This window comes from Amblyomma mixtum, chromosome 8, assembly GCF_055824585.1.
Source record: "Amblyomma mixtum isolate Tamu chromosome 8, ASM5582458v1, whole genome shotgun sequence".
NCBI lineage: Eukaryota > Metazoa > Arthropoda > Arachnida > Ixodida > Ixodidae > Amblyomma > Amblyomma mixtum.
This window is the reverse complement of record NC_143019.1, coordinates 53,411,996-53,425,742: the sequence shown is the minus strand read 5'-3', so window position 1 is coordinate 53,425,742 and position 13,747 is coordinate 53,411,996. Positions and strand designations below refer to the sequence as shown.

The 13,747-nt window shown below is 45.3% G+C and overlaps 1 protein-coding gene and 1 long non-coding RNA gene across 22 annotated transcripts in view; both read left to right on the top strand.

The window, feature by feature from the left end:
• LOC149332453 (uncharacterized) overlaps positions 1 to 13,747 on the top strand; it is a 200,834-nt gene that overhangs the window by 67,542 nt on the left and 119,545 nt on the right. For 18 of the 21 annotated variants that reach the window (XM_089558022.1, XM_089558040.1, XM_089558038.1 and 15 more), the window contains exon 7: positions 2,729 to 2,785. The exons of the other annotated variants lie outside the window; for them this stretch is intronic. In XM_089558022.1, the coding sequence (XP_089414148.1) occupies positions 2,729 to 2,785 (57 nt within the window). The remainder of the gene's footprint in view (positions 1 to 2,728; positions 2,786 to 13,747) is intronic. 21 annotated transcript variants of the gene reach the window in all.
• Positions 9,803 to 13,747, top strand: part of LOC149332455 (uncharacterized) — a 4,363-nt gene continuing 418 nt past the window's right edge. Inside the window, exons 1-2 of the long non-coding RNA XR_016285217.1 lie at positions 9,803 to 12,138; positions 12,277 to 12,333. This is a non-coding gene — a long non-coding RNA (uncharacterized LOC149332455). The remainder of the gene's footprint in view (positions 12,139 to 12,276; positions 12,334 to 13,747) is intronic.

Genomic DNA, 13,747 nt, shown 5'->3' with positions numbered 1-13,747 from the left:
CCTTTTATCTTCCGATCTCAAATTTTTTACTTGCGGCTAGCTACCATTTATCAGTCCTTTAGCATTAACTGATGATAGGTGGAGCCATTGTGAACTTCGTCAAGCAATGAATGTGACCCCCTAAAGAAATGCTTATGCAAACTGGGCACGAATACAGTTGACTGCAGTAAATCGTATTGGTCCCTTGGCGTGAAGCTCCTCCCTCGTGTGACGCAGCTTTTGCGTATGGCCCTCTGCCTTTACAAGAGTGCACAGCGAGCGGCGGCGCGGATGAATTTTCGTTCTCGGCAGCGTTTTCCTTCTTGGCGCGCGAAACCGATGAATCACTGTTCGGTCGGCGAGAAAGGAGCGCTACTTCTTTAAGCTATTGCTTCTACAGATGGTGGAAAGACGCTATGCCGCTCGCTGTGCACTCTTGCAAGGCAGAGGGCAATACGCAACAGCTGCGTCACTCGACGGAGGTGCTTCACGCCGAGAGCCGCGGTCTCGCATGCGTAATTAGACGAACTGGGCCGAAATTTTAGACGTGCGTATCTCAGGGCACAGGCGTGTTACTAAAATTGTAGAAAATGGTATAGCCCTCAAAAGCAAATGCCCCAAGTTCTAAAATATAAATATGCATGCTTACATAAGGCAATAAATAGTTAATTTATTTTTAGCTAATTACTGAATTCATGCAGACAAAAATTACCCCAATTTGTCTCCGCCTGGCCGCATTACCAACGAGCAAAAGCGGCACTAGCGTACGGCTTTTCGCATTTAAAAAAAAATCAGTAAAGTCTAAGTTTTAACGTCCTGTATATTCGAGCCATCTACTGCGGGCAGACTGCCGCGGCCTGGACATCTGTCGGCATCAAATTTGCTTATTTACAATTTTTCGCTAGTTCGCAAAACCGCATTAACAGCATTTAAACTCTCTTTTTCGATCATGTTTTCTTTTTTCATTCGAGACTGTGGTAAAATGTATTCGCCTGTTTACACATGTTATGTTGCTACGCACTGCTGTGTACAACCCGGTTTTCGCTCTTTTCGTCTATTCCGCTGCTTCGTACATATTGGAATCCAGCGCTTTCTATACCACAATGATTTGCACCTAATGCTTTGACCAATCCCTGTGGTTGTTGCTGGGCAAAGTTATAATGTCTGTTACTTGAAACAAGTTTGAGTAGAGGAAAATGACGAGTTTATTTCATAAAAACAGCGCTCGCACTCTGTGTCACATTCCCTTCTAATAATCTTTCCAAGTTAGGTGGTGTAGAAAAGCATGTTGTGAGTGCTACGTTTTTCATCGGTTATTACCTCAATAGGGCCTGGTAATACAGACTGATTCAGTAGTCCGGAAATTAGCCCACACTCTGCCTGTCAGATTCAAAACCAGTCTCCTCGATGGTATGGTCGCTACGGTCAAGCTTGCCTTCCTGCGCGCCAATACACTGAATTAAGGTCAGGAATACCTTAAACGGCATCTCAGGAATTTTTTTTACCTTCACGCATTTTACCGAAACTCTCCCGGCACGTGCTTCAGAGTCTTCTAACGCTTTGTGCAGAATTTGGCCGCTGGGTGGTGTTTTCGTTCGGCGCAAATTTATTGTAAATTTCCCCGCATGGTGGCGTGAATCAGCTCAATTTCTGCGGGCCACCTTCCGTGCGGCGCATCGTGAACTGCACGCCCGGCGATAGTCGCTCTGAGCTTGCTGGAAAAAAAAACTGTCGGCTTAGCTAACCAATAAGGACGCAAGGTTTTTTTGACGGTATCCGTGGCGTCTCACACGGTCAAAATCTTTTGATTTGGTTTGAATTTCCCGTCTTTTATACGGTGTTCTGGTGTTTTATAACTGTTTTTCTCAACGTTTTGAACCACTATTCTTTGGAACTATGACATGAAGGTCCAGGAACTGCAATGCGATAGTCAACTCAACATGTTAGGAAATCCCCCGGAATTGATCTTTCAGTCCAACTCGTATCTAGCTTACGTCCTAAAATGCCATATTATGACTGGGACTTAACGCGGCGTATTTCCTCTGCAAGCTAACATTATTAAATATTCATCTCTCTATTTTGGTGTAAAGTTTATTTGTGGTGGTGATTTCCTCTTGCCTGTAACAGAAATTGGATGAATAACTGATTTGCGTAGCCTACGAAGGCACACATGTCTAGCGGTGCAAAAGCATCAAGTCTATGCTTTTTATGGTAAGGGTAGCACAGAAGAAAATCTAGGAGGGTAATTCTTCCAACAACGGGATGCACGAAAACAAAACAATGAATGCAAAACTAAAATAAGTTCCTCGTATATGCCATAAATACTGGGGAAAACCCTGTAGGAATGTGCGCCATCATTGAAAAAAATGAGAAGCCACAAGTGTGTAACATTTACTTTTCAAGTTGCTTTTCTTGTGCTTATTTTCGTTCATCCTTGAGGAGCTTTATGTTCTGTCCTCTTTAGTACGGTAACATAAAATTATTTAACAGTTACCATACATGAGGCAAATTGTGTGCCCGCAGTAAACACGTTTTCTTCAAGAATTGTTGCCTGTCACTGTTCGAATGTTTCCATCTCGATTTCAGGTGAGGGCTGCGTTACCTGTGTTTACTCAGAGTGTATAAGTAGTCGTGCGCTGTTGTACTGGTTGCTCTCACTTTGCTTTTAACAATAGATTCGGCTCTCCGTCGGACTCCAGTACAACCGGCAGAGCTGCCGGCCTAATTGTTATTCTTGTTTTCAACGCAGATGCCCACCGTCGCGGCGTCGCCCGACATTCCGGCCTCCGCGGATCCCTGCTGGCAGGTCGTAAGACCACCTGTTTTTTCCCACGCATTAATCTTGTTGCTGTAGTGTGTAACAATATTAACAGTGGCCAGGAAGTTGTGATGCCAGCGGATGTAACGGCTCGTGATAATGCTCTGTCCTTAAGTCAAAGTAAGAAAGCCTGGCCTTGAGACCACCACCCTTCAGCACAGCTTGAACATTTCGTCGGAACTCAGGACTAGACTGGTAACTATCTACGAGACGGAAGAGAAAGGAGAGAAGAAACCTTTATTTATAGTCGGGATAGTTATCGCCCTGCTAGATGGCCAGCTGGTCAAGCCTACTGGCAGCCTCATAGGCGCACCTAAGGATCCGGTCTTGTATGTCCGGGTCCGAGCTGCGCAGCAGGCTCTCCCAGTCGTCTGGAATCGGGATTTCCCCTAATTCTGAAAAGGGGGGAGGGGTTTTGGTTGCATGCCCAGAGTATAAGTTTAAGGGAGCTCTCTCATCGCAGAGGGTGCGTTGGGTAGAAAATTGGTTTGGGAACATATGGAAGAAAACTACCGGGTTACGGAAGGAGTTTGAAGTCTCCTTAAAGGTGCACTAAGGAGAAATCTGAACTCGTCTTTTTACCGGGGGAACTCGATCTACACGTTCCGAGCATTCTTAGAAATCTCGATTTATTGCCCTGTGTGGCCGATTTCTCAAATTAAATCGAATTAATGTCCGGCTCCCGCCATTTTTTTTGAATTCTCCCCCGTACGGAGGGCGGAGTCAACCAACGCGTGGAGTGCCTTTCACCCAGTCCCGTGGCAGCTTGCCGCTCTGCCATCGGCGGAGTAATACGTAGCAATCCGTAGAAACAAATAGTCCGCGCGTATTTTTATTTCTGCGGGCTTATTTTGCGGCTATATTATCTGCGAATGAAAGTATTTATTCACAGAAACCTAAAAAACAAAATTAAGCGAAAGAAAGCCTCCACGGAGCTGGCTGAAAGCCACTCCACGCGTTGGTCAACTCCGCCCACCGTACGGGGGAGAATTAAAAAAAAAAGGCGGGAGCCGGACGTTAATTCGATTTAATTAGGGAAATCGGCCACACAGGGCAATAAATCGAGATTTATAAGAATGCTCGGAACGTGTAGATCGAGTTCCCGCGGTAAAATACGAGTTCAGATTCATCTTCAGTGCACCTTTAAGGTGATTTCCTTCTCTTTAATACGATTTTGTACGGAAGCTGAATTTTCGTTAGTTCAAGGAGTGGATTAGATCACGAAATGAGAGGATTAGCCGCGGCGGCTGAATTTCGATGAAGGACTGTGGCCTGTGTTCCCGTAATCTCTGCGACTGCAAATGCTCTGTCGGGAACTGGATACTCAGCCGCATTTGAAGTAGACGACACCTGATTGTTGCTTATATTTCCGATTGAGAGCCAGAGCCCTGGTTGTCCTCCTACCCTTGTGCTGCACAGGATGCATGTTTTTGGGAACAGTTTAGTGCATTAAAACATAAAGATACATTGTTGCACTCCCCCCTCGCCCCGTGAAGAGTCGCCCAACGGTGAAAGGCCACCGGCACGCTGTATGCTTTCGCATCACAGCGGCTAGGGTATAATCTAGGATATCGAAGCGGGGTCTGGCGCTGGTTCCGATCCACGACGGCGCCCGTGACGTAGGACGTAAGCGCGCCATACCCTTAAGGCGGAGCTGGATATCTTTAATGGTTAACGCCCATATATACGAAACTGGTCATTCCGTACTTTACATTCATAGATCCCTGCGATCGGTTGAGCTTGTGAAGAGTGGAGGCCCAGGCTGCTGCTTTCGAGCAACCACTCGTGACATGTTAATTGCCACCTGCCGCAGTAAGCTGTTTGTTCGCAGTCCGGTTGGCCGATTATGACGACGGCACGCAGTCACGTGACTTGGGTTAAATGCAGGGGTTCCGACCTGCTCTTGATGCACACACCCATGACTGACCGTCGTCGGGAAGTGGTGCGCAATGCGGCGGAGCCCTCCACCCCCTTCCCTGTGCAACCTCCGGAGGGAGTCGAGATTACCGGTACTTTCGGCCCGGTGGCTCCAGTGGCAGGTGAGTCTAGCGGGCCCCGCCGCTATCGGACCGTCCTTAGTGAGACAGTTAACGCGAATGTCGCATATAACCTTGATCTTTGCATTTTTATGACTTCTTGGAACAAGATAACATAGCAGTGTTTTATAGATATAGAACTTTTAAAGAATATAACTTGTCAGCAAGCGCTGTCACGTCTATTGGGCTCAGAAGAAAAACTCGTATTCCAATACAGCCCTGCTTTTGTGAATGCAAACGCAGTCGGAGGTTGGCCACTAGTCTTAGGGGCTCACACTGCGGAGGCGAGCGATGATTCGAACTGTAATCTGTACATGGAAGCGCTTAAGGATTGGTCCAGTTTCTTTTAAACGCCCAATTTTAGTAGGACGTGTTTTACTGGCTTATGAATGCTTTCCTTTGCACAGGTCGTTAGGCAGCCCCGGACAGGCGGAATTTTATTTACCTGAGTGGAGCGCAGTTCGAATGGCATTTAATTGCTCCTGAACCACAGTTGCGTAGATTTCATGTTTTACAGCAGAGCCGACAAGCCTTGTGTCAGCGGTATTCAAAGCCTTCAATTCAGGCGCCGCAGGGAAAGACAAATGGCACGTGACCTGACTCGAACCCATAGTTGTCCCTTTAAGGCCTTATGTAGAGGCCATTTAAAAGTTTCACCGTTACTGTACCGGTCTTAGAGGTGTTTGTTTTGTACTCTTCTGATTGTAGCCTTCAAAAATCTGCTTGCAACTGATTGGCTAGCCTGTAACCCGAGTTCCTACGACCGTCTCGCTCCCATGTTCCTGCAGTGTTTTACCCTCATATTATTCTTTGCTAGAAGGAGCCTGCGTGCTTTAAGAGACCTGTCCCATGGGTCGAACTATTGATGTTCAGCGCATTGAAGTGAGCTCTCGCAATGAGCATTAGTGGTCAGTTGCCAGTTTCTTAGTTTCAAAAAGCGTGTTTTTCAACCATGGGTCTTAGGCTTCCTGGGCTGTAACGTCAGTGGACTAAAAAATTCTGCCATTGTCAAAATGGAGCAGAAAATGCTGCTGTATTTTCCGTTGTAAATTTCGAGTCGCAGCACTGGAATGTGGCGGACTATGACTAGTGTTGCAAGTTTTCTGAACTTTTGGTCCACAAATATTATTGTCTCGTGAATCTCTGTCGGGAAATACAGAATTTCTGTTTAGTAAAACTTCATCAGTGCTGAGATGCATATGCAACATCCTTCCTACCTATTATCTTCTTTCTAGGCTCCTAACAGGTGTTTGCACACTTTCTGCACTGACATAGCTGAAAGTTGCTTTCTTGTTTCTGCTCTTTGTCATTTATGGTGTCATGTACCATCACTGATGAAAGAATGGGGCAGAAATTGGCAGCTTTTTCTTGATCTCTACAGAAACTGTTTGAAAAATTCAACACCTCGTTGGCAGGTAGCTTGGCACCCGTAAACTTGCTGGTCACTTCTTGCAGTGATGTGATTGCTATGTCAGTTTAACCAAAGCACACGAAAAGACTGGTAGTTCTACGAGCTACTGCATTATGACTAACTATAAGTGATCTGCACCAGGATTGCACTAAAAGCCGGTACCTTTTTCAAGAACAAAACTGAGCTCTGTTATAATGTGTAATACAATGAACATCAACATCACATCTCAGATGTGCAAGGTGGCACCAGTGGCCACCCTGATTTTCTCTGATTTTTTTTTCCAGTAATTCTTATGAGGTTGGGTGCTATGATTGCGTCCGGTGTCAGAAAATTGAGGAAAAGCAAAACTGGACTGAAAATACATTAGAATTCTGCTGTGCTGTCGTCTCAAGTTGTGGAGGGGTGTCCAAAAAAGCCAAAATTGTGCATGCCTCAAACATTTACATACAGAGTCAGCATTAGGTTTCGTGTCTTTGCTGAGCGAAAGTGAAGGGATAGCATGATTCTGAAGACTTCTCAGTCGGCATCCGTTCTGGAGTTTACTCCTTTGCCCTGTTGAATTAGGGTTATTGCATTTGTCAGAAGCGTCAGAAAAAATGAGTGTGCAGGTTCACTGAAATTGGCATTTTTTTTGCTGAGCTGTAGGAAAAGGGAAAAAGATACGTATGTGTGTGTGGTTGTGTTGTTTGTGTGTGTGCGCGCGTGCTTGCGTGCGCACGTATGTGCATGCAGGATTATTTGTTTAACTGTTTACAGATTTTCGTTTTTGAAACTGTCACTGATATTACTGATATGCCTGTGCAGGTGTGTTGTACGGCGGCGTGGACGTTGTGTGTGTGGTGGAGCCCAATAATTAGATGCTTAATTAAGTCCAGTAAATTAATCAGCTTTCTTATTATTGAAATTAGGGACAGTATTGTGTTGCGGGACTGAGGGCTACCTGCATCTGGGGTGGGCGCAGTCTTTGAATTTTATTGCGAAAGCCATACTACGCTAGGTTTTTAGCCTTCAGCGTGGTCACGGTGGTAGTCACGTTCGACCTTCAAACGGCCTCCAGTTTGATGACGCGTGGAGGCGCTCGCGTCTTTGACGTCATACGGAGGTGAAATCTGAGCTACCAAGTCTGTTCGTCGGCGCGGTCCCAGCGGGAGCCACAGAGCGCCGCAGATCCCGGGCAGTAAGAGAGGGGACTGCGTTCATTTGGAGGAAAGGAAAGGCGCCTTACCAACTCTGTGGTTTAGTGGACACCTCAATAACACTTTAAGCTAATTCTGGCGTTCCGTGCAGCACTCAGGCTTTCGCCTTTCACTACTATAGTCGCTAAAGTTGCTCGTTATTTGCTTTCGTAACCTTCCGGGCTTAACCAAGCTAAGCCTCTGCCATTTTTTTTATTCGCAGTGTGATTCGAAAATTGGACGGCGAAATTACACATTTCAAAGTTCATTAAGTTGGCCTTCCTGCGTTGCATATTTGTAGAATGGTGTCGCTGCATGCAGTATTATTGCCAAAATCACGCTCACTGCTTCTGTGATAAAATGCACAAGTGGCGTCCTGTCTTCGTGGTGTGAGAAGCCCATTTTGTGGGTGTGTGGAACGGGGGGGAGGGGGGGGGGCAACTCTGTGATCGATAATTGGAGTCATATTGCGGATAAAGAAGGTTGGGGATCTGCGCTCGCCATCGATGTTGGCGGCCTTCATTGGTGATGCCCCATAAAATCAAGAATAAAAAGCTTGATTCAAAATTTTAGTTAAAAAATCGTCTAAATATTGAGGTCTGTAGCATGCATGGCGTCTGCCTTGCTGTGCTGATCGCACCAATGTATCTCTGACAGTGTTGGAAATAAAATCTTTAAATTGTAAAAAATTCGCCCCGTATTGATCCTATTCGCAATCCGATTTGGTGATTGTCAGGAGGCGCCTGGCAACCTTGTAACTACCAGCTGCCATCCTGTTGCAAGGTTCGAAACTAAAAGCCCTCACCTTAGGGGTGCTTTTGGGCCCAAAAGATGCTGCACAAAGGGAGGTGGGTAGAGGGCAGCGCACCCAGCTTCTCTAATAGATGTGTGAAAGGGCGCCGAGAAAAGTCCCGTCCGCCATGACTTGAAGTTGGGGTCATTATTGGGTTTGTCAGACAACAGGATTGTCTCGCTCATGTGGCCATGATGTGATGTGACTGCCATTTTGTTGAGCGGCATGGTTGCCTGCATAGGCGTGCCGCGCTAGTGATGTCATTTTAATAACCTTTTTACGTGTGTGTGTGTGTGTGTGTGTGTGTGTGTGTGTGTGTGTGTGTGTATGTGCGTGCGTGTGTGTGTGTGTGCGTGTGTGTGTGTGTGTGTGTGTGCGTGCGTGCGCGTGTGCATGTGGCTTGGCTGATCAAACCCCTTCTTTAGTGCCGGCACAAGATTATGAAGGATGTGAAGAAACCTATACTATAGTCATTTGCAAAGAAACAACAGCTGACATCCCTGTGGGGTTGGCAAAACTACTAGAAATTCATACGGTTGGCATGACATTGTTTATGTGTCAGACTTGCTCATTGTGAAATCAGGAAGTGATACCACTGATTTCAATTATCTATTTGAACAGCAGGGCATGAAAAGAACTGAACTGGCTCTGAGCTGCTCAGTATTGTTCTATTTGATAACTAGTGGACCATGCTCTTGCTGTGGCTGCAGGGACTGTGCAGTAATCTTGTGGTCTCTCACTTTTGCAGATTGCACATCTCTCATTTTTGCAGATTTCTTCATGCATGTTCATGGGTCTTTCTGTGTTAGACACTGTGATTAGTCTCGCTTATTTTTTTCAATCTGCTTTAGGTGATCTGAATAGAGTCTATGGTGTGCTACTGGAGAATTCTGGGGGCCTTTCCTCGGACACTAATTCTTGAGCATGAATGACTGCTACGAAAGCCTAAAGGTAAGAGACGTTTATTAACATGTGTAAAGGAAACTAAATGTCTGAGTAACCATCCTAGTTAAAATTGAAGGTGGGTACAATGGTGGAGTTATCCAACTAATGCAAAATGTTGCCTCACCATTGCCTGTAACAACTGCCATGCAACTTTGCGCACCAAAATGTGATGTTACTGTAACAGTGCCCGAGGTAGGTTATGATGTTTCAGAATTACGTCACATTAACTTCACTCAGCTGGAGTGTGTGACTGGCTCTAAACTGAAGGCATCATGAGGGGTGTCATGAAGGCATCGTGAAGCTCACTGAAAGTCGCTCTCATTTTTATGTGTGCGCAGCGTGATGACATTTTCAGGTTCTTAATGTTTCTGTGTGGCAGTTCCTCGTACATGATTGATTATTATTTTATTGCCATGGAAATGCTTGATGTGGTAATTGCGTGTATTAATGCACTGTCAAAAAATTGGCACTTTGCGATCTATTGCTTTGAAAGTTTCTCTTCTCTTCCTTCACCTTTGCAGAGTATGCAAACGACCTTTTTTTTTCGTGCAGGGTGTGCATATGTTTTGCCTGACTGCTGACACAGATTAAGCGACAACATTTTTTTCTGCACTTCTTGTCAATCCAACGTCGGGGTAATGTCACTGACATTTGAAACTATTTTGCATTGCTTGGGTAGCAACTGAAGGATAAAGGATTATCTTACTTGGATAGCAGTGCAAGGCTTTGCTGCTAGACACAGAATGGGACGTGCTTAAATGAATTTCTCCCCAAGATAATGGGGATCTCAAACCAGAAATCAGTGAAATCTTGATGATATGATCAAAGTTTATCAGATTGTTGAGATGATATTTTTTTAGGTGCCCCATTCATTCAAAGTGGATTACGAATACTGTGTTAAGCTTTGAGATGAAGCAATCGGTTTTTCAAGGTGGGACAAATGATAAAAATGGGTGAACCATTGGCACCCGCCCACCTGCAGACGGGACAACCCGTTGCAGTAGAGAGTGCTCCCATCACATACTGACAATGCTCATTGCTCGTCCTTTGCTCCCCTGCCACCTCGATTCCTTCTTCCATTTCTTGTTCATCAGCCAGAAAGGTCACAAGGTGGCAGTCGTGTCCCTGATAAGCCTCTATATTACTTCTCGCAGCTCACTGGCGTATGAAAAGGAACTGCTGCTGCCATCATTTGTTTATACAGCTCTTGGTCACTCGCATAGAATTAGAATGCAATTTGATAGTGTGTAACCAACTTTATTTGCATGTGCACTGAAAAATTGCATTGCTTGCAATTGGCATATACAGGGTGTTTCACGCAACTTGAACCAAGGATTTAAAAAAAGCGGTAAACCGCAGCCCGCTGAAACCAACGTTACATTGTTTGCCTTTATGTGGCGCTCCTCAGAATATTTTTTAATTGCGCTTAATTAGTTAACTAAGATGAATTATGCAAATTTTCAAATATTCATTTTAGTGCCAAGACCGTTAGGTTAGGTTGTACAGCATGTTTATAAACAACTGATCCAGTTTATTGTAGCATCGTATCTCCTACGGGGTCTTTTTTTCCGGCATCAAAAGAAAGCCCGCGAGATATGAAAAATTATACGTGACTACGCTCGTGCGCTACCAAATTGCAGCGCTCTCAACGGCGTTTCGAGCAAGCCGAGCGTGCCCGCTGACCGTGGCGAAGTGAACGGCCGCCGCGCCGCTGCAGAAAGTGCTGACGCACTATCAAGCCGCTGCTAAGAGCACTTGGTAAGAGCACGGCTTGGTTAGGCTTGTTTTGTTACAAGAAGCTTCCACAGGTGGTGCCAGCTACACTAGCAACAGACTGAAGCTACCGCAGAGAGAGAAACGTGTCATGTGTTTTGACAATTTGCAGTCCCTTGTAATGTGTGTGTTGTTGGTTTTTATGGTACATAAGCATCCGCATGCGCCAGACACGATAGTAATGTGAAAGAAAACACAGTACAGCCGAGCGAGTGTATTAAAGCACTGTGCAGTATTAAATACTGGAACGCATTCAGAAACTGCCGCCTTCAGTACGTGTAAGTCTGGCAGTGTATGCCACTAGTAAGATATGACAGCATAGCCATGTCATTCAAGCTTTTCCTGTCTTGCATTCATGCTATGTTGTGGCATAGCATGAATTGACCAAGTGATAATATATATATAGTTAATGAGCTGTTCTAATGCAAGACCCACAACAAGAACAGTGAATAGTGATGGGATTGTGGTAAATTGGATGTCGCAAGAGCATGGACTTCTCTGCTAAGGTCCTTCACTAATGCCCTCATTGCAGCCCATCCAGGGGGCCAACATGTGACGTCACAAGTCACAGTGGCTTCTTTCAAAGACCACATTTGAGAACAGGACACTGTTATCCAAGCAGTCCAAAGAGCATTTGGCAGCTACGCGTAGCCACTTGGTGACGGGGAAAAAAGAACCATCAGGATTCTCCATGTGTGCTGTAGCACCTTTTTTTCTTATCTAGGAGATGCTTAGCATTGTATAGGTTTTCAGCAGCCTGTGAACTCGTCTGCATCCTGTGCGCCATTGTTGCAGCTGCAGGAGCATGTGCTGAACACATGACAATTGCTTTTGTACAGAACAATGTGTGATCATGGTATATGCATCATCTTTACCATTCATTAAGAAAACCGACAATGCTACACAGGGTTTATATGTGCATCATTCCATGCTATAGTCATTATCCTACTGCCCATTACCCCGAAGAAAAAACTGCGCTCATATCTGCCACATGGCAAGGAAAAAATTTTTGTGTGCAGTACTTTGGGGTGTTGTAGTCGCAAACCGTTGTTCTTTAATGTGAAAACTTGGTCCCAAATTAAATCTGGACTGATTGTTTTGCGGATGGTCGAATGCAGCAGGAAAAAGGACCAGACATCTGCAAGCTACGACAGGAGACCGACACTGCGCGAAGAACCCTCAAAGCTGACCTGCAAGAGTTGCAGCAGGTGAGAATCAAACTCGAATGCAGGCAAAGCTATGTTGAAGGAAGAGCACGACAGTGATCGAGTGTAGCTGTGTCGTACTGCATTCACGAGTTTTTTTTTTTTAACATGCCTTTCTAACTCTTTGCTCGTTCTCTGCAGTTCATCTCCTGAGTGACTTAGGAAGACAGTGCCATCAACGAAGCACAGATTACTAAGGTATTCTTCATTCAATCTTATCCCCAGCTGTTCCAATCCAGGCCTGTGCCTACCTCCTGTAAAAAGGCGGTGAATACAGTTGGCGAGATTGTCTCTGCCTGCCTTACGCTCTTCCTTGTTGGAATTTTATTGACTTTATGGAGGACTATGGCAGCTGCGGATTCGTTTATATATAATTTTACATAAGGCTCTTCTACGCCCTGATTCCGCAGTGTCTGCATTATTGCGGAGGTTTCGATTGAGTCGAATGCTCTCTGGTAATTTATGAGGGCTATATATATAGTGTTTGGTTATGCTCTGCACATTTCTCTTTTCACTTGATTGATGGTCTGAATATGTCCTATGCTCGAGTCTCCTTTACGAAAGCCCGCCTCATCATTTGAATGAAGTCTAAGGTTGTCCTGACTGTATTAGTCCTTGCCTTAATAAAGAACCCCAAATTTCTCGAATCTCAGGTCGAAATATCTGAAGCCTTTCACTACGGCGTTCCTCATAGCCTGAGTGCTTTGGGACTTTAAACCCCCATAAACCACAAATACTTTATACGCAATGGACAGTAAGCTGATCGCTGTGTAATTTGTATCCTTTACGTCTCCTTTCATAGGGATCATGGCGTTAGCTTTCTCCCAAGCATCTGGTACGCCCGATGTCATTAGGCATTTGGTATACAGTGTGCCTAGTTTTTCTCGCACAATCTCCCCTTCGCCGTTCAAAATATGTGCTGTTAATTGGTGCACACCGGCTGCTTTCAAACCCTTGGCGTTGCTCATAGGCTTTTTCATCATCAAGCGGCGAGGAAAGCGTTTCCGTTTGAAATGTAATCTTCTCAGAAGGGAAATACTCCTTTGCTGCCGAACCCGCCTCGGTGGCTCAGTGGTTATGGCACTCGGCTGCTCGCCCGAAAGGCGCGGGTTCGATCCCGGCCGCGGCTGGTGAATTTCGATGGAGGCGAAATGCCAGGGACCCGTGTACTGTGCGATGTCAGTGCACGTTAAAGAACCCCAGGTGGTCGAAATTTCCGGAGCCCTTCACTACGGCGTCCCTCATAGCCTGAGTCTCTTTGGGACGTTGAACCCTAATAAACCAAACGAATCCTTTACTGCCGAACGAACGTTAACAAAACCATGCAGGGCCACTAAATTCAGTTTTACTAACAAAAATCACGCGTCTCAATCAGTATCTTTTTTTGAAGGACTGCTCTGAGGAATTACTGCAGTTTGCACTGTAAACATGACAGGTCGCTGTTTCACTTTTCTGTAAAATGCAGAACTAATAAAAAAATAAAAAATAAAAAAATAAAATAGACAGAGAAAAAAACAAAAAAAGAGGAAAAAATGGCCGGCTGAGCATGGTGGCGGTTGCCACCGCTCCGTTTCAAAGGGGGCGCTCCTATCCATCCATACATCCATACGTC